The sequence below is a fragment of the Somniosus microcephalus genome, chromosome 16, assembly GCF_052327205.1.
Source record: "Somniosus microcephalus isolate GS21.2 chromosome 16, FLI_Smic_1.0, whole genome shotgun sequence".
NCBI lineage: Eukaryota > Metazoa > Chordata > Chondrichthyes > Squaliformes > Somniosidae > Somniosus > Somniosus microcephalus.
The window spans coordinates 47790526-47814161 of record NC_141002.1 but is presented as its reverse complement, the minus strand read 5'-3'; the positions used below and the strand labels follow the sequence as shown (position 1 = coordinate 47814161).

The 23636-nt window shown below is 46.0% G+C and overlaps 1 protein-coding gene across 7 annotated transcripts in view; it reads left to right on the top strand.

Moving 5' to 3' along the window:
- The first annotated feature begins 18498 nt into the window (after window positions 1-18498).
- ttc38 (tetratricopeptide repeat domain 38) overlaps window positions 18499-23636 on the top strand; it is a 95520-nt gene continuing 90382 nt past the window's right edge. For 4 of the 7 annotated variants that reach the window (XM_086008940.1, XM_086008938.1, XM_086008934.1 and 1 more), the window contains exons 1-2: window positions 20708-20797; window positions 23330-23407. In XM_086008940.1, the coding sequence (XP_085865066.1) occupies window positions 20768-20797; window positions 23330-23407 (108 nt within the window). In that variant the 5' untranslated portion in view covers window positions 20708-20767. Of the gene's footprint in view, window positions 18632-20707; window positions 20798-21227; window positions 21313-23329; window positions 23408-23636 lie in introns of those variants that run through there. The other 3 variants (XM_086008935.1, XM_086008936.1, XM_086008937.1) reach the window with 3 other exon arrangements.

Here is a 23636-nt window from a genome sequence, read left to right as displayed (position 1 = left end):
TCTGTGCTATTAATTCATCTATTTTGTTGTGAATGCTTCGTGCATTCAGATGTAGTGGCTTTAGCTTTGACTTATTTCTATTTCTGATGCCTTATTACCTTTGTTACTCTCTCAGTCCCTTTCTGACCCACTCTGCTTATTTTTACTCAAAACTCATGGTCCAGGGGGTGGTAGGAGGAGGTGTCAGCCTCCGCAAGGTAGAGGTCAGTTCGCCAAACATCAACAGCGCCATCCTTGTCAGCAGGTTTAATGACAATGTTGGAGTTGGATCTGAGAGAACGGAGTGCTGCAAGTTAAGAGGGAGGTAGGTTGGAGTGAGTGAGGGGAGCAGAGAAATTGAGACGACCGATGTCACACTGGCATTCGCAATGGAAAGCTCTAGAGAGGGTAAGAGGCCAGAGGGAGGAGTCCAGGTAGAACGAGAATTGTGAAAACGGGAGAAAGGGTCAGCTGTGCAGGGGGAACATATACACTCCACCCCACCTGAAGCCATGTGATCGCCTGGGAGAGGCAAAAAACTCAGGCCAATTTGGGGGAAAAAATCTGGGCAATTCCTCTCCGACCCATCTAGGCGATCGAAACTAGTCCAGGAGACCACTATGGCTCTGAATTCCCTACAGTACCTACCTTCTGTAAGAGGTGATCTCCGCCCCAGCTAGAAACAGGTCCAACTCTCGCTTGAACGAATTCAGTGAATCAGCTCCACCGCACGAGACGGCAGCCTGTTCCAGAGGTCCACTATTCTCTGGAAAAAGAACCTCCTCTTAACATCAAACCTAGATCTAGTCTTAGACAACTTAAATTTGTGACCCCTGGTCCTCCCTAACATATTTAATTGGAAAAAACTGTTAACTGGAACACAATCGATTCCCTTCATTATCTTATAAACCTCAATCAGATCACCTCTAAGTCAACGCTTTTCTAAAGTTTAGAGTCCCAACTTTTCTGGCCTACCTTGATAACTAAGATGCTTTAAACTGAGAATTTGTCAAGTGGCTCTCCTCTGCATCCTTTGTCGGGAGCGGTGAGAGTGGAGACTCAGTGAGTATTTAAACTCACTTTCGCGGGCTTTTTTTCACACGCCAGTGTCGGGAGCGGTGAGAGCGGAGTTTCAGTGAAAATTTAAACTCACTTTCGCGGGCTTTTTTTCACACGCCAGTGTCAGGAGCGGAGAGAGCGGCGGTACAGTGAGTATTTAAACTCATTTTCGCGGGCTTTTTTTCACAGGCCATTGTCGGGAGCGGTGAGTGTGGAGACTCAGTGAATATTTAAACTCACGTTCGCGGGCTTTTTTTCACAGGCCAGTGTCGGGAGCGGTGAGAGCAAAGTTTCAGTGAGTATTTAAACTCACTTTCGCGGGCTTTCTTTCAGAGGCTGGTGTCAGGAGCGGTGAGATCAGAGGTTCATTGAGTATTTAAACTCACTTTCGCGGGCTTTTTTTAACAGGCTTACCAATCTCACAGACCGGCGGCGGCATTCCAGAGCCACATCACGATTCAAAACGTGACGCGGGCAGGAGGAAGCAGCTGATTGGTTGACTATTTATACTACTCTATAGTTTGACAGTTAAGATTCATAGTTTATAAAGTTTAGATGGTCTTAATTTTGTGGTTATAGTTTCTAAGGTCTCTGTTGTGTAGCGGGGAGTGCTAGGAAACAAGGGCCCTTGAGTATATCATTTAATTGTAGTATAATTGGTGGTATTGATTTAATTTAAATTAATTAAAGGGTAAGGCATGGCAGCAAAGCTCGGCCCCATGGCATGCTCCTCCTGCACTATGTGAGAAATCAGGGACACTTCCTGTGTCCCTGACGACCATGTGTGCGGGAAGTGTATCCAGCTGCAGCTACTGGCAGACCACATTGCAGCGCTGAAGCTGCGAATGGATACATACTGGAGCATTCGCGATGCTGAGGATGTCGTGGATATCACGTTTAATCAGTTGGTCACACTGCAGGTAAAGGCTGCACAGGCAGGAAGGGAATGGGTGACCGCCAGGCAGAGTAGTAGGCGCAGGCAGGTAGTGCAGGGGTCCCCTGTGGCCATCCCCCTCTCAAACAGATATACCGCTTTGGATATTGTTGGGGAGGATGGCTTGTCGGGGGAAGGAAGCAGCAACCAACTTCCTGGCACCATGGGTGGTTCCACTGCACGGGACAGGAGGAAAAAGAGTGAGAGAGCTATAGTGATAGAGAATTCTATTGTAAGGGGTATAGATAGGCTTTTCTGCGGCCGCAAACGAGACTCCAGGATGGTATGCTGCCTCCCTGGTGCAAGGGTCAAGGATGTCTCAGAGCGGCTGCAGGGAATTCTGGAGGGGGAGGGTGAACAGCCAGTTGTCGTGGTGCATATAGGTACCAACGATATAGGTAAAAAATGGGATGAGGTCCTAAAAGCTGAATATAGGGAGTTGGAAGGTAAATTAAAAAATAGGACCTCAAAGGTAGTAATCTCAGGATTGCAACCAGTGCCACGTGCTAGTCAGAGTAGAAATAGAAGGATATTTCAGATAAATGCGTGGCTAGAAGAATGGTGCAAGGGGGAGGGATTCAAATTCCTGGGACATTGGAACCGGTTCTGGGGGAGGTGGGACCAGTACATACTGGATGGTTTGCACCTGGGCAGGACTGGGACCGATGTCCTAGGGGGAGTGTTGCTAGAGCTGTTGGGGAGGGTTTAAACTAAAATGGCAGGAAGTTGGGAACCTGTGCAGGGAGACAGAGGAAAAGGAAGCAAGGATAGAAGCAAAAGACAGGAAGGAGAAAAGCAAAAGTGGAAGTCAGAGAAATCAAGGGTGTAAATCAAACATGGCCGCAGTAAACAATAATTCTAAAAGGTCTAAGAGTGTTAAGAAAACAAGCTTGAAGGCTTTGTGTCTTAATGCGAGGAGCATTCGTAATAAGGTGAATGAATTAGCTGCGCAAATAGATGTAAACGGATATGATATAATTGGGATTACGGAGACATGGCTCCAGGGTGGCCAAGGCTGGGAATTCAACATCCAGGGGTATTCAATATTCAGGAAGGACAGGCAAAAAGGAAAAGGCGGTGGGGTAGCATTGCTGGCTAAAGAGGAGCTTAACACAATAGTAAGGAAGGATATTAGCTCTGATGATGTGGAATCTGTATGGGTAGAGCTGTGAAATACTAAGGGGCATAAAACATTAGTGGGAGTTGTATACAGACCCCCAAACAGTAATGCTGAGGTTGGGGATGGCATTAAATGGGAAATTAGAGATGTGTGCAATAAGGACACAGCAGTTATCATGGGTGACTTTAATCTACATATAGATTGGTCTAACCAAATTAATAACAATACTGTGGAAGAGGAATTCCTAGAATGTATACGGGATGGTTTCTTGGACCAATATGTCGAGGAACCAACGAGAGATCAGGCCATCTTAGACTGGGTATTATGTAATGAGAAAGGATTAATTAGCAATCTTGTTGTGCGAGGCCCCTTGGAGAGGAGTGATCATAACATGATAGAATTCTTCATTAAGATGGAGAGTGAAGTAGTTGATTCAGAGACTTGGGTACTGAATTTAAATAAAGGAAAACTACGATGAGGCGCGAGTTGGCTAGGGTGGATTGGGGAATGTTACTTAAAGGTTTGACGGTGAATAGGCAATGGCAAACATTTAAAGATCGCATGGATGAACTACAGAATTTGTTCATCCCTGTTTGGCATAAAAATAAAACAAAAAGGTGACTCAACATTGGCTAACAAGGGAAATTAGGGATAGCATAAGGCAGCACGGTGGCATAGTGGTTAGCACTGTTGCCTCACAGCGCCAGAGACCCGGGTTTGAATCCGGCCTCGGGCGACTGTCTGTGTGGAGTTTGCACATTCTCCCCGTGTTTGCGTGGGTTTTCCCCGGGTGCTCCGGTTTCCTCCCACAGTCCAAAGATGTGCGGGTTAGGTTGATTGGCTATGATAAATTGACCCTTAGTGTTAGGGGGATTAAATACGTGGGGTTACAGGGATAGGGTGGGATATGTGTTGGTGTAGGGGTTACGGGGATCGGGTGGGATATGTGTCGGTGCAGGCTCGATGGGCCGAAATGGCCTCTATCTGCACTGTGGGGTTTCTGTGATTCTGTGAAGATCCAAGGAGAGGACGTATAAATTGGCCAGAAAAAGCAGCAAACCTGAGGATTGGGAGCAGTTTAGGATTCAGCAAAGGAGGACAAAGGGATTAATTAAGAGGGGGAAAATAGAGTATGAGAGTAAGCTTGCAGGGAACATAAAAACTGACTGTAAGAGCTTCTATAGTTATGTGAAGAGAAAAAGATTGGTAAAGTCAAGCGTAGGTCCCTTGCAGTCAGAATCAGGGGAATTTATAATGGGGAACAAAGACATGGAAGACCAATTAAATACATGCTTTGGTTCTGTCTTCACAAAGGAGGACACAAATAAACTCCCAGAGATGTCGGGGAACATAGGATCTAATGAGAGGGAGGAACTCAATGAAATCAGTATTTGTAGGGAAATGGTGTTAGGGAAATTGACGGGATTGAAGGCCGATAAATCCCCAGGGCCTGATAATCTACATCCTAGGGTACATAAGGAAGTGGCCCTAGAAATAATAGATGCATTGCTGGTCATCTTCCAAAATTCTATAGACTCTGGAACAGTTCCCATGGATTGGAGGGTAGCTAATGTAACCCCACTATTTAAAAAAGGTGGTAGAGAAAAAACGGGGAATTATAGACCGGTAAGCCTGACATCGGTAGTGGGGAAAATGCTACAGCCCATTACAGGTAGACTACCCTTTATCCGGACTTCCGAAAACCGAAACCCTCTAAAAACCGAAGGTTTTTTCGTTCAGCGTAAGTCGTGCGTACGACTTACGCTGAACGAAAAAACCGAAGGTTTTTAGAGGGTTCTGGTTGCGGAAGTTCGGATAAAGGGTAAGTCGTGCGCACGACCCCCCGCCGACCCCCCCGACAACCGCCGACCCCCCCGCGGACCCCGCCGGCCCCGACAACCGCCGACCCCGCCAGCCCCGACAACCGCCGACCCCCCCGCGGACCCCGCCGGCCCCGACAACCGGCGACCCCCCCGCGGGCCCCGGCAACCGCCGACCCCGCCAGCCCCGACAACCGCCGACCCCCCCGCGGATCCCGCCAGCCCCGACAACCGCCAGTCGCCGACCCCGCCAACCCCGACAACCGCCGACCCCCCCGCGGACCCCGCCAGCCCCGACAACCGCCGGCCCCCCCGCGGACCCCGCCAGCCCCGACAACCGCCAGCCGCCGACCCCGCCAGCCCCGACAACCGCCGACCCCCCCGCGGACCCCGCCAGCCCCGACAACCGCCGACCCCCCCCCCCCGCGTACCCCGCCGGCCCCGACCCCCGCCGACCCCGACTGACTTACGCTGAGCGTCAGCGTAAGTCGTGCGCACGACCCCCCGCCGACCCCCCCGCGGACCCCCGCCGACCCACCTTCCGAAATCCGAAATTCTCCTTTATCCGAAACTCGGCTGGTCCCGAGGTTTTCGGATAAAGGATAGTCTACCTGTATAAAAGATGTAATAGCAGAGCACTTGGAAAACAGTGACAGGATTGGACAAAGTCAACATGGATTTACAAAAGGTAAATCATGCTTGACTAATCTACTGGAATTTTTTGAGGATGTAACTGGTAGAATAGATAAGGGAGAACCAGTGGATGTGGTGTATTTGGACTTTCAGAAGGCTTTCGATAAGGTCGCGCATAAGAGACTAGCGTGCAAAGTTAAAGCACATGGGATTGGGGGTAAGGTACTGACTTGGATAGAAAACTGGTTGGCAGACAGGAAGCAAAGAGTTGGAATAAATGGGTCTTTTTCCGAGTAGAAGGCAGTGACTAGTGGGGTACCGCAGGGATCGGTCCTAGGACCCCAGTTATTCACAATATATATTAATGATCTAGACGAGGGAACTAGATGTAATATCTCCAAGTTTGCAGATGACACAAAGCTGGGTGGGCGAGTGTGCTGTGAGGAGGATGCAGAGAAACTCCAGTACGATTTGGACAGGTTTGCCGATTGGGCAGATGCATGGCAGATGCAGTATAATGTGGATAAATGCGAGGTTATCCACTTTGGTGGCAAAAACAGGAAGGCAGATTATTATCTGAACAGCAATAGATTGGAAAAAGGGGAAGTGCAATGAGACCTGGGTATCCTTGTGCACCAGCCGCTGAAGGTAAGCCTGCAGGTGCAGCAGGCGGTTAAGAAGTCAAATGGTATCCTGGCGTTCATAGCGAGAGGATTCGAGTACAGGAGCAAGGATGTCTTGCTGCAGTTGTACAGGGCCTTGGTGAGACCACACCTTGAGTATTGTGTGCAGTTTTGGTCACCTTATCTGAGGAAGGATGTTCTTGCCATGGAGGGAGTGCAACGAAGATTCACCAGGCTGATACCTGGGATGGCAGGAATGACGTATGAAGAGAGATTGGGTCAATTAGGCTTATATTCGCTAGAGTTTAGAAGAATGAGAGGGGATCTCATTGAAACTTATAAAATTCCAACAGGACTAGACAGACTAGATGCAGGAAGGCTGTTCCCGATGGTGGGGGAGTCCAGAACCAGGGGTCACAGTCTAAGGATAAGTGGTAAGCTATTTAGGACTGAGATGAGAAGGAATTTCTTCACCCAGAGAGTGGTGAACCTGTGGAATTCTCTACCACTGAAGACAGTTGGGGCCAATTCATTAAATATATTCAAGAAGGAGTTAGATATATTTCTTAAGGCTAAGGGGATCAAGGGATATGGGGAGAAAGCAGGGACAGGGTACTGAATTTGGATGATCAGCCATGATCGCATTGAATGGCGGAGCAGGCTCGAGGGGCCGAATGGCCTACTCCTGCTCCTATCTTCTATGTTTCTATGTTTCTAAAGCCTCAATATGACCCAACATGTGAGGAGACCACAACTGGACACAGTTCCAAGTGCAGCCTGACTAAGGTTTTGTACAAGGATAAAATAGTATCGTCTTATACTCAATTGTCCTACGGATACACCCCAACACCCTATTTGCTCTAGCTATTGCTTCACTGCATTGCTCATGTACCTTTAAGGATGTATGCACTAGAATGCCCAAATCTCTTTCTATCTCCACCTTCTTTAGTGCTTTTCCCTGAAGGGTGTATGAATGTTCGTTCATGAATTAACTGCCTGTATTGACAAGTCGTCCAATGAGTTTCAAAATTCAAGTAATGAATGGCTGTCAAGCAGAGCTTGAAGGCTGCACTGCTTGCATCCAGACTATCACTGGCTGGATCAAATTACATATTGCAGACAGGATATTGGGTGCCTGATGTCGAGTTACACCTCCTACTACCCTGCATATACCAATACGTTAGAGGACATGATGTTACCCATAGATGCATCCACTTAAACATTCGAACAGAGCAGCAGACCTGATAAGTAGCAACGACTAATGATGAGGAGAGTAATCTATTTCTAACAGCTTGCCAGACTTGTTTCCACAAACTTGGGTTTGCTAGGAGCCGACAACAGCTGGTAGGCCGTGGAAGAAGATCACACCTTTACAAGAAACAAACATATATTCCTCTAGGGCATAAAAACCCAAAAGGAAAAGTGATCCAACCATGGCTAACAAAAGAAATTAAAGCTGCATTTCTCTGCTCCCCTCACTCACTCCAACCTACCTCCCTCTGAACTTGCAGCACTCCATTCTCTCCGATCCAACCCCGACAGTGTCATTAAACCTTCTGACAAGGGTGGTGCTGTTGTTGTTTGGCGAACCGAACTCTACCTAGCGGAAGCTGAACGCCAACTCTCTGACACCTCCTCCTACCTCCACCTGGACCATGACCCCACTACCGAACATCAAGCCACTGTTTCCAAGACTCACTGACCTCATCTCCTCTGGAGATCTTCCCCCCACGGCCGCCAACCTTATAGTTCCCCAACCCCACACAGCCCGCTTCTACCTCCTTTCCAAGATCCACAAACAGGACTGCCCTGGTAGACCCATTGTTTCAGCCTGTTCTTGCCCCACGGAACTTATCTCTTGCTATCTCGACTCTATTTTTTCTCCACTTGTCCAGTCTCTTCCCACCTACATCCGTGACTCTTCCGACGCCCTCCGCCACTTTAACAGTTTCTAGTTTCCCGGCCCCAACCGCCTTCTTTTCACCATGGACGTACAATCCCTCTACACCTCCATCCCCCACCAGGATGGCCTGAGGGTGCTCTGCTTCTTCCTTGAACAGAGGCCCGACCAGTCCCCATCCACCACCACCCTCCTCCGCCTGGCTGAACTTGTTCTCACATTGAACAACTTCTCCTTTGACTCCACTCATTTGCTCCAAATCAAAGGTGTTGCTATGGGTACCCGCATGTGTCCTAGCTATGCCTGCCTTTTCATGGGCTATGTGGAACACTCTTTGTTCCAGTCCTACTCGGGTCCCCTCCCTCACCTCTTTTTCCGGTACATTGATGACTGTATCGGTGCCGTCTCCTGCTCTTGCCCTGGACTAGAAAATTTCATTCACTTTGCTTCCAATTTCCACCCTTCCCTCACCTTCACATGGTCCAATTCCGACTCTTCCCTTCCCTTCCTCGACTTCCCTGTCTCCATCTCTGGGGATAGGTTATTGACAAACATTCACTACAAGCCCACTGACTCCCACAGCTACCTGGACTACACTTCCTCCCACCTCACCTCCTGTAAGGACTCTATTCCATTCTCCCAGTTTCTCCATCTCCACCGCATCTGCTCCGACGATGCCACCTTCCATACCAGTGCTTCTGACATGTCTTCCTTTTTCCTCAACCGAGGATTCCCCTCTACTGTGGTTGACACGGCTCTCGACCGTGACCGTTCTATCTCCCGCACTTCTGCCCTCACCCCTGCCCCTCCCTCCCGGAACCACGATAGAGTTCCCCTTGGCCTCACCTTTCACCCCACCAGCCTCCACATTCAACGGATCATCCTCCGCCATTTACGCCACCTCAAGTGTGATCCCACCACCAAACGCATCTTCCCCTCACCTCCCCTTTCAGCATTCCGTAGGGACTGCTCCCTCCGAGACACCCTAGTCCACTCCTCTACCACCCCCAGCACCCCTTCCCCTTTGCCCGGCACCTTCCCGTGCAAGCGCAGGAGATGCAACACATGCCCTTATACCTCCCCCCTTCCCACTGATCAGGGCCCCAAACACCCCTTCCAGGTGAAAGTGATTTACTTGTACTTCTTGCAATTTAGTATACTGTATTCGCTGCTCACAATGTGGTCTTCTCTACATTGGGAAGACCAAACGCAGATTGGGTGACCACTTTGCGGAACACCTCTGTTCAGTCCGTAAGGGGGACCCCGAGCTCCCGGTGGCCTGTCACTTTAATTCACTGCTCCATTCCCACTCAGACCTCACCGTCCTCAGCCTCTTGTATTGTTCCATGGAAGCTCAGCGGAGGCTCGAGGAACAGCACCTCATCTTTCGATTAGGCACTCTACAGCCCTCTGGACTCAACATAGAGTTCAACAATTTCAGATCATAACCTCGGCCCCTATCGCATATATATATTTTCTTTTTTTTATCCACACTTTTTGTTTGGCCCTTTTTTTCTTCCCTCCCACGTGGCAGCTGTCCTTCATTCTGCCAGCGCAATTCACACTTCATCTAGAGCCATCCTTTGTTCCTTAACCTGTCCCATTACCACCACCTCTTGCCTTGAATATCTCTTAATGTCTCTCAATGTCTCTTAATTTCTCCTGCTTTCTATCCTACCACTGACCTTCCCTTTTGTTCTTTCATCCCCTCCCCCTTTTCCCAGCCCCTAAACTTGCTTTCCATTTCCTGCTTTTTTCCGGTTCTGACGAAAGGTCTTCGACCTGAAACGTTAACTCTGTTTCTCTCTCCACGGATGCTGCCTAGCCTGCTGAGTTTTTCCAGCGTTTTCTGTTGTTATTTCGGATATGCAGCATCTGCAGTATTTTGCTATTAAAGCTAGTATTAATTCAAAGGAGGAAGCTTATAAAGTTGCTAGAAAAAGCAGTCAGCCTGAGGATTGTGATCTTTTTAGAAATCAGCAAAGGGGGACCAGGAAATTGATAAAGAAAGGGAAAATGGAATATGAGCACAAAGTAGCGAAAAATATAAAAACGGATTGTAAAAGCTTCTATAGGTATGTGAAAAGGAAAAGACTGGCGAAGGTAAATGTAGGTCCTTTACAGTCAGAGACGGGAACATTTATAATGGGGAATTTGGAAATGGCAGAGAAATTAAATAAATACTTTGTTTCTGTCTTCACGGAGGAAGACACAAAAAACCTCCCAGAAATACGACAAAACCAAGGGTGTGACAAGAATGAGGAACTTAAAGAAATTATTATTAGTAAAAAAACAGTACTAGCAAAATTACTGGGACTAAAAGTCGATAAATCCCAAGGACCGGATGACCTACATCCTAGGGTTTTGAAAGAGGTGGCCATTGGAATAGTGGACGCATTGGTTGTCATCTTCCAAAATTCTATAGATTCTGGAACAGTTCCTGCAGATTGGAGGATAGCAAATGTAACCCCGCTATTTAAGAAAGGAGGGAGAGAGAAAACGGGGAACTACAGACCTGTTCGCCTCACATCAGTAGTTGGGAAAATGCTGGAATCTATTATAAAGGATGCAATAACTGGGCGCTTAGAAACTAACTAAGATTGGGCAGAGTCAACATGGATTTATGAAAGGGAAATCCTGTTTGACAAACCTATTGGAGTTCTTTGAGGATGTAACTAGTGGAGCAGACAAAGGGGAATCGGCAGATGTGGTGTATCTGGATTTTCAGAAGGCCTTCGATAAGATCCCACACAACAGGTTGGTGAACAAAATTAGGGCACATGGAATTGGGGGTAATATACTAGCATGGATTGAGAATTGGTTAACAGACAGAAAACAAAGAGTAGGGATAAACGGGTCTTTTTCAGGATGGCAGGCTGTGACTCATGGGGTACCACAAGGATCGGTGCTTGGGCCCCAGCTGTTCACAATCTATATCAATGATTTGGATGAGGGGACTAAATGTAACTAAATTTCCAAATTTGTTGATGATTCAAAGCTAGGTATCAGTGTCAGTTGCGAAGAGGATGTGAAGAGGCTTCAAGGGGATATCGACAGGCTCAGTGAGTGGGCGAGAACATGGCAGATGGAATATAATGTGGGTAAATGTGAAGTTATCTACTTTGGTAGAAAAAACAGAAAGGCAGAGTATTTCTTAAATGGTGAAAGATTGGGGAATGCAGATGCTCAAAGGGACCTGGGTGTCCTTGTACATGAGTCACTGAAAGCGAATGTGGAGGTGCAGCAAGCCATTAGGAAGGCAAATGGTATGCTGACCTTCATTACAAGAGGATTTGAGTACAGGTGAAAAGAAGTCTTACTCCAATTATGTAGGGCCTTGGTGAGACCACACCTGGAGTACTGTGTATAATTTTGGTCTCCTTACCTAAGGAAGGGTATACTTGCCATAGAGGGAGTGCAATGAAGGTTCACGAGGTTGATTCCTGGGATGGCGGGACTGTCGTATGAGAAGAGATTGAGTAAACTAGGCCTGTATTCTCTTGAATTCAGAAGAATGAGAGGGGATCTCATTGAAGCATACAAAATTATTACAGGGCTTGATAGGATGGATGCTGGGAGAATGTTTCCCTTGGCTGGGGAGTCTAGAACCAAGGGCCACAGCCTCAAGATAAAGGGTAGACCATTCAGGACTGAGATGATAAGAAATTTCTTCATACAGAGGGTGGTGAATCTTTGGAATTCTCTATCCCAGAGGGCTGTGGAGGCTCAGTCATTGAGTATTTTCAAAACAAAAGTCGATAAATTTCTGGCTAGTAAGGGCATCATGGAATATGGCGATAGGGCCGGTGAATGGAGTTGAGGCAGAAGATCAGCCATGATCTCTTTGAATGGCGGAGCAGGCTCGAAGGGCCGAATGGCCTACTCCTGCTTCTATTTCTTAAGAAAGCCGAAGAAATGAACAAAAAAGGATGGGAGATGCTGCATTCCAATCTAAGAGACTGCAAGGTAAGCTGTCGACAAAGACAGCTGACAGATACAAGGGCTGCTATTAAATAAAGCCAGAACACTCCTGAAGACTGTGTCAAAACTAAAAGCCAGAGGTGTGTTGTATCCGTGTGTTAATAGAGACACGGAAGGCAGGAGTTGGTTTCACAGGTGTTTACTGAACAAAGTCTGGAGGTGAACTAACTGATACAACACAATATACAGGCTTATATAGCCCGAGTGGCCATTACCGGCATTACAGTACACAGGGGGCTCTTAAAGGCACATACACTCCCCTTTTAGCCAACCAGTACATAATATTTTAAGTAATCATTAATTACATGTTACAAAAACAATAATCTACACATTGCTGCAGTTAATCAATTATAAGTCAGTCTCTCTGGAGGCTTCCTGACTCGGTCCGGATAACGCCTCAGTGGTGTAGTAGTTTCTGGTGGTGTAGTAGGTTCTTTTGGCAAGGCTGATTCGGCTTGAATGCCAGTGTCGGGTTCATCTGGTTCCAGTATCACCGGATCGGAGGTAGATACTATGGGTATCTCTATTTCATCATTAGGCGTATAGAGTTGTGGTGTAGGTTGTCCCTTTTCGGATGACTCTATGATCTAGTCAGCATGGCGCCTTATGATGCTTTCTCCAATGCCCACGGTATACATCAGCGGTCCTAGTCGTGTGCAAATAGTTCCAGGCTGCCATTTCTTGGTATGGTAGTCCCGGGCCAAAACTTATTGACCTATCTGGAAGGTTCTAGTTGGCCTTTCATTCATGCCTTGAAATTGTCGGTCCTCCACGTCCCTTCTGATGTTTGGCTTGATCAAATCCAGCCGGCATCTTAGGCTTCTATTGAAGAACATCATGGCGGGAGTTTGGTTTGTAACCATATGTGTTGCATTCCTGTATGCAAACAAGAAGTTATCTACCTTATGCTGAAGTTTTATGTCTTCATTACCCATGGCCTTTATGGCCTTCTTGAAGGTCTGGACAAACCTTTCAGCCAATCCATTGGTGGCGGGATGGTATGGGGCGGACGTGTAGTGCTTAACCCCATTGTTTTTTAAGAACTTCCTGAATTCTTCGGACACAAATTGCGGTCCATTATCAGAACAGATCTGTTCAGGCAGCCCATTCCTGGCAAATATGGTCCTTAATACTGTGATGGTTTTTTCCGTAGTGGTGGAGGACATCTTTATTACCTCCGGCCACTTGGAGAGAGCATCAACCGCGATTAAGAACATTGAGTCCATAAATGGACCAGCAAAGTCGATGTGTACCCTTTGCCATGGAGATGAGGGCCACTTCCATGGATGTAGAGGGGCTTGTGGTGGAGCGTTTTGGACCTTCTGGCATCCTAGGCAGCTCTTGGTCATTTCTTCGATGTCTCCATCGATACCTGGCCACCATACAAACACCCTGGCTAGGTTCTTCATTTTCACTCCACCCAGATGCCCCTCGTGAAGCTCCTTTAGCACTTTATCCTGGAGTTTGGGTGGAATCACCACTCTGGATCCACACATCAAGGTTCCTCGGCACACTGACAGCTGTTCTCTTCTTTGCGAGAATGCTGGCAACAGTGGTTCGCCATGTGCTGGCCATCCCTTCACTGTTAAATCGTAGACTCGTGAGAGAGTCGGGTCATTTCTCGTTTCCTTTTCAATGGCAGAATTTGTCACTGGTAGACATTCCACTATGGTAGAGTGGAACATCTCCACTGGGTCTACTGTAGGTGCCTCTTCTACCGTTGGCAACGGTAGGCGCGATAAACTGTCAGCATTCCCATGCTGTTTTGATCCTTTGTATTCTATGTCATATTGGTGTGCCCCTAGAAAAAGGGACCACCTCTGTAGCCTTTGTGCTGTCATAATGGGAACACCCTTTTTAGGGTTGAATATGGAGACGAGGGGTTGATGGTCAGTCAACAAGGTAAACTTTTGTCCGTGTAGGTAATGGTTGAATTTCTTCACTCCCCATACCAGGCTGAGTGCTTCCCTGTCGATCTGGGCATAGTTACGCTCAGCTGAGTTCAATGAGCGTGACGCAAAAGCTATCGGCCGCTCCGAGCCATCAGGGAATCTATGCGATAATACCGCTCCTATGCCGTAAGGGGATGCATCGCATGCCAGTCTGATTGGCAGTGATGGGTTGTAATGAGCCAAAACTTCCTTGGACATGATTAAGTCTTTGCATTTATGGAAGGCACGTTTACAGTCTTCGCTCCATTTCCAAATTACTCCTGTTTGTAGCAGTTCATTAAGAGGGTGCAGAAGAGTTGATAAGTTCGGTAGAAATTTATGATAGTAATTTATCAATCCCAGGAACGACCTTAATTGTGAGACATTTTCAGGTGCTGGGGCTTTTATGACCGCTTCAATTTTTTTAGGTGACTTATGCAACCCTTCCTTGTTAATTATGTGGCCACAATATGATATTTGTTTCTGGAAAAATTCGCACTTGGGGCGATTTGCTCGTAGGCCCCGTTCTCTCAGCCTAGTGAGCACCTGCTCCAAATTGGCAAGGTGCTCGTTGTCATTTTCTCCTGTTACAAGGATGTCGTCTAGGTAGCATTGAGTCCCCGGAATCCCTTGGAGGACTTGCTCCATAGCTCTTTGCCGGATAGCCGGAGCTGATGCTACTCCGAAAACCAGTCGATTGTACTGGTACAGGCCTTTGTGTGTATTTATCGTGAGATACTTTTTAGAGGCCTCTTCAACCTCCATCTGTAGATATGCCTGTGCCAAGTCAATTTTGGTGAAACGTTTCCCTCCGGGTAGTGAGGCGAAAATATCTTCTATCCTCGGAAGAGGATACTGTACCGTGTGAAGGACCGGGTTTACAGTCACCTTGAAGTCTCCACAGATGCGAATTTTTCTCTGTTCTTCAGATTTATCATTATTCAACGTTTTCTTCATGACTGGGACGATGGGTGTTGCCCACTCGCTCCAACCTATCTTGGATAATATGCCTGCCTTTTCCAAATTCTCCAGCTCTGCCTCGACTGCTGGACGAATTGCGTATGGCACCGGCCTTGCCTTAAAAAACTTGGGAATTGCCGCATCTTCCACTTTTATTGAGGCGGTGATGCCTTTCAAGGTTCCTAGTTTCTCTTGAAACACTTCCTTGGCGTTGGCCAAGATGTCTTTTAATCGTTCAGGTATGACGTCATCATCATTTTTTTTCTTACTGGTCACCGTCAGTGCCTGAATGGAGTGCCAGTCTAAACGTATCTTCCTGATCCATTCACGTCCCAACAGCGGTGGACCACCATCTTGTAGAACGTATAAATACAACTTCTGTATTTCCTTGCCGTTGTATACAACAGGCACCCTTATTTTTCCTTTGGGGTATACTTTCTGCCCCGTATATGTTTTCAAGATAATGGATGTGTCTTTTAAAGGTATATATGCGGAAATAGCCGCTCGTAATCCCGTCGATTTATGACGGTCAGAGCTGATCCTGTATCTAGCTCCATTTTAACTGGGGACCCCGCTATCGTGAGGGTAACCCAAATGGTCTGGTAATCTTCTTTGGCAATTACATTATGTAATTTGAGACAGCTTAGTCTCTTGTTTCCGGAGTCGCTATTGCTCTTCTGGTCTTCGGAGCTACTGTCCGTCATCATTTGTACCTTTCTGTACTTTTCCTTTTTGATTTTTTTCCTGTCCGTGGATTTTTTTTGTCCAGATCAGCATACACGTGCAATGTGTCCAATCTTTCCGCATTGCTTGCATGCTTTGTCCTTGAACCAGCAGTCCCTCTGGTCATGGGTGGATCTGCCGCAGCGATAACATCTCTCGAAACCCTGTGTCATTTCATGGGTGCCGAAGTCCTGTGTCTTTTGCTGTATCTCTGCAGCTCCTCTTGCGGCTGCTTCGTATGATACAGCCATACTGAAAGCCTTGTCCAGTGTCAAATCTTTCTCAGAAAGCAGCCTTTTCTGTGTTCCTTCACTTAGGAGACCACAGACGAATTTGTCTCGAAGAGAATCTGCCAGTCCTGCCTCGAATTGGCAGTGCTTTGATAGCTTTCTTAATTCGGTGAGGTAATCAGCGTTACTTTCATTCTTGTGCTGATTCCTCTTGAAGAATTTGAATCATTCCGCTATCAGCAGCGGTGTTGGATTTAAGTGCTCCTGTAGGGTATCAACAATCTCCTTAAAATTCTTGTCCTTTGGTTTGGCTGGAGTGATTAAGTTTCGTAACAGCCCGTATGTCTTTGCGCCCATTAGATTTAGAAGTACTGACGCCTTTTTATCATTTTCTATTCCATTTGCTGTGCAATATACCTCCACTCTTTCCACATATGTGGTCCAATCCTCTATATCGTTATCGAAAGCATCAATATTGCCAGCCTTAGGCATCCTGGGAAAAAAATGGCGCTTCCCGCGCTTTCCTTTCTTCCCTGCAGAAAAAAAATGGCGCTTCCCGCGCTTTCCCGTCGCTGCTGCTGCTGACAACGCTGTTTTCCGCGGTTTTTTTATTTACAGGTGGAGACTCGTTCCCGCCGGACTCTCTGGGACTTTCCCCCCCCTCTGCTTGGTCCGAACGCCGACCTGCTTTGCAGCGCCGGCCGTCTCCCGAGTGCTCCCCCCCTCTGTTTCTGTTTACCTCCGCCTTCGCTGCTCGGCCCCGCTGCAGAGCCAGCCGATGGAGCCCCAGCCCGCCGCCCAGGAAGGATTATTGCAGTACCTGCTACCAGCTCGGCTAGCTGGTGAAACCAGAGATGTTTTTTTTTCTTTCTTGCTTTTCTTCGACTTTGGACGTCTGGGGAATCGATGTCCTTGAGGTGCTGCCGAATTGCAGGTAAGTCCGTTTCCAATTCATCGTCACTGTTGTATCCGTGTGTTAATAGAGACATGGAAGGCAGGAGTTGGTTTCACAGGTATTTACTGAACAAAGTCTGGAGGTGAACTAACTGATACAACACAATATACAGGCTTATATAGCCCGAGTGGCCATTACCGGCATTACAGTACACAGGGGGCTCTTAAAGGCACATACACTACAAGGTGGTGTATAATATCCAACGAACACACACTAAAAATGTAGAAGTGGGGAGACTAGCAATCAGAGCACTGGAGAATTCCAGCCACAATGTGATAGAGGTGCTGATTCAGGATTTGGGGGTGAAGGGGTAAAGATGGGGCAGCGACAGTCAATGGTGGGGTGATGTCGCATAGATAAAAGTAGGAAAGCAGTCTTAGTGACAAATTGGATGTGAGGGAGGAAGCTTTGCTTCAGGTCAAACAATACACCAAGGTTCCACAGCTCTGGGCTGACCCTGAGGTGACAGCCAGGGAGGTAGATGTTGTTGAGGCCAGAGATTCGTAGGTAATTGAGGGCGTTGAAGAGAATGGTTTTGGGTTTTCTGATATGCTGAAGGATTTTTTTTTGGCTTATTCAGGTCTGATTGTCAGAAAAGCAGCTTGGGATGTTGGCATTGGCTATGGGGTTGGTAGAAGGGGAGGCAAGCTGATTTGTCATTAATATACATGTGAAAGCTGAACCTGTGCTTCTGGATAATATTGTCCTTCTGTTTTTTCCTTGTTGCCTTCTGGTCCTTTTACATGGGTGCCCTGGTTATCTTCTGAAAAGAATGGTGTGTGGTGAAGGAGGAGTGGAAAGTCTTTAACACAGTTACACAAATAAAATACAGTAATCTCTTATGGGGAAACGTTCTCTTGAAGGAAATGATTTTAGTTGATTGAGATACCAAAATGGTTAGCCCTTCGAAAGGTATTTTACAGCTCAGGTCACCAAATCTGCTCTCGTGTGCTGTTCAGTTCAGATCTCCCTTCTGTCTTCCTTCCTTCCTGTTAATCTAAAACCCTTCCCTATTGAATATGTAGCTCAAATCCTTTTCTGCTCCGTCTCTGTTAACCTGAACGATTTCCCCCTGCCTTTGCTGGTCCAGCACGTCCAGTTGGTCTTGCTCTTGTAGAAGCAGAAACTTCCCTCCAGGGAGATGCAGTATAAAGGCCAGTTAGGTAATTATCTGACATGAGTCCTCTGTTTCTCTGGGTGAAAAGGCTCACATGCTCTGGTTGAGATTAAGAAATTACTGGAATCATTGCCTTTGATCCAGTTTCTGCCAAACTGCAGCAGTAGAATTTTTTTAATGAGTTATATATAGCGTCTATTATTTTGCAGTAATAAACTGCATTAAAATTAATAATCCTATTTTGCTGTGGCCATATGCTTTTATAAAAGTAAAAGAAAACAGCCCCAAAACAGAACCATGCAAGTACAGTAAACTCATTAATGGAGAACTTCAGGTAAATGTCTTAAATCTTTTGCTCTCCTGCTTTATGGTGTCAGTTGAAGTCCTTCACCAATACGCGATGTTGCCCATAGACGCATCCAATTAAATATTTGAACAGAACGTTGACCTATCAGCTTACTGAGTTCCTGATAAATAGCACCAACTAATGGCAGGAAGAGTAATTTGTTTCTAACAGTTTGCCAGGTTTCCTTCCACATAGTTGGTTTTGCTTGGAGCCGGCAGCAGCTGGTAGGCCGTGATAGAAGATCACAGCCTTAAAAGAAAACTGAAAAAATTAACAAAAAAGGACAGGAGATGCTGCATTCCAATCTAAGAGACTGCAAGGTAAGCTGCAGACAAAGTGCGCTGACAGATACAAGGATCACTATTAAATAAAGCCAGCGCACTCCAGAACACTGCGTCAGGACTAATGGTCAGAGGCAGTACAATGTCCAAAGAGCACACACTGAAATAACCCATTAAAGAAAGGCTGCAAGCTTAGAAGAGAAAGTATTGATGTGTTTAAGAATAAACTGTGGCTCTTCCACACACTCAGGGACAAAGCAATAGTTCAAAGGCCAACTCGGAAATCGCATTCAATAATTTAAATACCTTTGTAGTAAAATAGTGCAAGCATTTAAAAGTCCTTTGTTTTTTATGCTGCTGGCAATTTTCCAGAAGCAAACATTGTTTTCTTTTACTTTCTGTGTGCCTTTACATTACAAGCACCTCTAATATTATTGTAACAGGGTGGTGGGGCGGGGATGGGGCATGGCCTGCTGTTTTCTTTTGGGAGGTGGGGTGGGGGGGGGGGGCGGGGAGACGGGCAACAAAAGTCTTGTTTTCAACTGCTCCGTGCTGCTAGACAAGGTTTCTGGACCTGCAAACCTTAGTGAGTGTGAGGGCACAAGCCACACCATTCTGAAATACTTATAGTTCACGAATGGTAGAAATGGGGAGACCAGCAACCAAAGCACTGGAGAGCTCCAGCCACAAGGTGATAAAAGTGCAGATTAGGGTTTTGGGGGTGAAGGGGGAAAGATGGGGCAGCGCAGGCAATGGTGGGGAGATGTTGCATAGATAAAAATAGTACAGCAGTCTTAGTGACAAATTGGATTGGAGGGAAGAAGCTTTGCTTCAGATCAAACAATACGCAAAGATTCCACAGCTCTGGGCTGAGCCCGAGATGGCCACCAGGGAGGTAGATGTTGTTGCGGTCAGAGGTTCATAGATAGAGGGCGTTGAAGAGAATGGTTTTGGTTTTTCTGATATGCTGAAGGATTTTTTTTTCGGCTTATTCAGGTCTGATTGTCAGAAAAGCAGCTTGAGATGCTGGCATTGGCTATGGGGTTGGTAGAAGGGGAGGCGAGCTGATATTTCATCATTAATATACATGTGAAAGCTGAACCTGTGCTTCTGGATAATATTGTGCTTCTGGATAATATTGTCCTTCTGTTTTTTCCTTGTTGCCTTCTGGTCCTTTTACATGGGTGCTCTGAATATCTTCTGAAAAGAATGGTGTGTGGTGAAAGAGGAGTGGAAAGTCTTTAACACAGTTACACAAATAAAATAATCTGTTATGGGGAAACATTCTCTTGAAACAAATGATTTTAGTTCATTGAGATACCAAAATGGTTAGCCCTTCCAAAGGTATTTTACAGCTCAGGTCAGCGAATCTGCTATCGTGTGCTGTTCAGTTCAGATCTCCCTTCTGTCTTCCTTCCTTCCTGTTAATCTAAAACCCTTCCCTATTGAACATGTAGCTCAAATCCTTTTCTGCTCCGTCTTTGTTAACCTGAACGATTTCCCCGTCTTTGCTGGTCCAGCACGTCCAGTTGGCCTTGATCTTGTAGAAGCAGAAACTTCCCTCCAGGGAGATGTGAAGGCCAGTTAGGTAATTATCCGACATGAGTCCTCTGTTTCTCTGGGTAAAAGGCTCACTGGTTGAGATTGAGAAATTACTGGAATGGGGAATCGTGACCTTTGACCCAGTTTCTGCCAAACTGCAATAGAATAATTTTTTTTAGCGAGTTATATATCGTGACTATTTTGCAGTAATAAACTGCATTAAAATTTAATAAGCTTAGGACCCACTTGATGTGGGCCTCTGCTTTTACAAAAATAAAGGAAAACAGCCCCAAAACTGAACCATCCAAGTACAGTAAATTTATTAATGAAGAACTTCAGATAAATGTCATCAATCTCCTGGTTTATGATATTAATTGAAGTCCTTCACCAATACGCGATGTTGTCCATAGATGCATCCAATTAAATGTTTGAACAGAGCGTTGACCTAGCAGCTTACCGAGTTGCTGATGAATAGCACCAACTAATGGCGAGGTGAGTAATCTGTTTCTAACAGTTTACCAGGCTTCCTTCCACATAGCTGGTTTTGCTAGGAGCCGGCAGCAGCTGGTAGGCCGTGATAGAAGATCACAGCCTTAAAAGAAAACTGAAAAAATTAACAAAAAAGGACGGGCGATGCTGCATTCTAATCTAAAAGACTGCAAGGTAAGCTGCAGACAAAGTGCGATGGCAGATACAAGGACTGCTATTAAATAAAGTCAGAACACTGCGTCACAACTAAAGATCTGAGACAGTACAATGTCCAAAGAACACGCACTGAAACAGCCCAGTAAAAAAAGGCTGCAAGCTTCGGAGAAAAAGTGTTGACATGTTTAAGAATTAACTGCAGAACTTCCACACCGTCTGGGACAAAGAAGTAGTTCAAAAGCCAACTCGGAAATCTCTATTCAATAATTTAAATACTTTTGTAGTAAAATAGTTCAACCATTTAAAGATCCTATGTTGTTATGCTGCTGGCAATTTTCCACAACTAAACATTGTTTTCTTTTACTTTCTGTGTGCCTTTACATTACAAGCACCTCTAATATTATTGTAGCGGGGGTGGGGCATAGCCTGCTGTTTTCTTTTGGGAGGTGGGCGGCGGACGGACAACAAAAGTCTCGTTTTCAACTACTCCATACTGCTAGACAAGGTTTCTGGACCTGCAGCCCTTAGTGAGTGTGAGTTCAGATCTCCCTTGTGTCTTCCTTCCTTCCTGTTAATCTAAAACCCTTCCCTATTGAATATGTAGCTCAAATCCTTTTCTGCTCCGTCTTTGTTAACCTGAACGATTTCCCCCTGTCTTTGCTGGTCCAGCATGTCCAGTTGGTATTGATCTTGTAGAAGCAGAAACTTCCCTCCAGGGAGATGCAGTGTAAAGGCCAGTTAGGTAATTATCCGACATAAATCCTCTGTTTCTCTGGGTAAAAGGCTCACATGCTCTGGTTGGGATTGAGAAATTACTGGAATGGGGAATCCTGGCCTTCGATCTAGTTTCTGCCAAACTGTTGTAGTAGAATTTTTTTTAATGAGTTATATACCGTGACACTTATTTTGCAGTAATAAACTGCATTAAAATAAAAATTGCTGTGGGCATATGCTTTTACAAAAATAAAGGAAAACAGCCTCAAAACAGAACCATCCAAGTACAGTATATTCATTAATGGAGAACTTCAGATAATAAATGTCATAAATCTCTTGCTCTCCTGCTTTATGATGTCAATTGAAGTCCTTCACCAATACGCGATGTTGCCCATAGACGCATCCAATTAAATATTTGAACAGAACGTTAGACCTATCAGCTTACTGAGTTCCTGATAAATAGCACCAACTAATGGCGAGGTGAGTAATCTGTTTCTAACAGTTTGCCAGGTTAGCTTCCACATACAGTAGTTGGTTTTGGTAGGAGCTGGCACCAGTTGGTAGGCCGTGATAGAAGATCACAGCCTTTAAAAGAAAACAAAAAAATAACAAAAATGGACAAGAGATGGTGCATTCTAATCTAAGAGACTGCAAGGTAAGCTGTAGACAAAGTGCGCTGACAGATACAAGGACTGCTAAAGCCAGCGCACTCCAGAACACTCCAGTGACTATTATTTTGCAGTAGTAAAGTGCATTAAAATTTAATAAGCCTAGGACCCACTTGCTGTGGGCATATGCTTTTACAAAACTAAAAGAAAACAGCCCCAAAACACAACCATCGAAGTACAGTAAATTAATTCATGGAGAGCTTCAGATAAATGTCATAAATCTCTTGCTCTCCTGGTTTATGATGTTAATTCAAGTCTTTCATTTAATTATGGCCTTGAAATCACTCTCGGGTATTGTCTATTCTGTGTGTAAATTATTGAACCCCTTGATTACATTCCAGCATTTTAACAATTCCAGGGTATCCATTATTCTATACACAAGCTGCCTGAACTCCTTGAATAGACTGCTATCTTACTGTTGCTCCATTCTATAAAGTGTTTGAAATTATTAGGTCAGATTTTCCTCTTTGTTGCACCTGGAGAATACCCAGTTCCCTGGTGCAGTGAGCACCAGTGTCTCAGGTCTCTGCACCCACAACACTGCCCTGGGATTCCCTAAAATAACGTAACTGGGCCAGCACCAAGGATAGATTCAGGCCCAGTGTAAGAATATTAATGAAGTAGGAGGAGATGTCCCCAGCCTACAACATCATTTTACTTTTAGCCTGCCTGTGGGGTGCCCAAACACAGGGATGCCTGAAGGAACCTGATGTTGGGACTTTCCACAGTCTGGAGGATCTTCAGGGGTCCTGGTGCAGCCCAGACAATCAGAGACAAAAGGTACTTTAAGATTTCCTCTCAGGTTGATCTTGATGGTGGCTGGGCGCGTGGGGGCAGGTGGTTAGCAGCTAGAAGGCCCTGATGCCGGCCACTAGAAATGTAGCTGCAAGCTTCTAGGGACTGTAACTCTGCTGCTGTTTCTGCTCCTTGACCCCCGCTCAAAGCCCTGCTAGGGTGTGGGCCTGTGTCAGGGACGTACCCAGGTGCCTGTCGGGTGCCCAGCATTGGCATGAAGAGTAAAGTCAGCTCCCCGAGTATTTTTTAATAATTCCCAGGTGTCCACTGTTTTGCACACAAACAATTCTGATCTTTAGTTCTGCTTCAGTAAATGCTCTTCATTTGTTGCAATAAAAGAGATTCAGTAACGCTGTACTCTGATTGTTCCCAGGCTTGGCAGGATGTTGGTCTTTCCCTTTCCACAACCAGCAATGAGGCCTGCAAAATGTATGATGCTTGTCTGAACCAGGTGAGGCTTCTGTGCTAATGAAATGTATTAAATCCAGTGACTAATATCTTCCCCACCCTCAGCAATCACAATGCATCATCTTATATAAGGTTACACAGAAACCGGCTATTCAGCCCAACTGGTCTGTGCTGGTATTTATGCTTCACACGAGTTTCCTCCCACAGAACCTGCTCGAGATTCTCCTCATCTCATGTTGCAACTTGTCCCTTCTTACTCCCCGTTCTCGAGA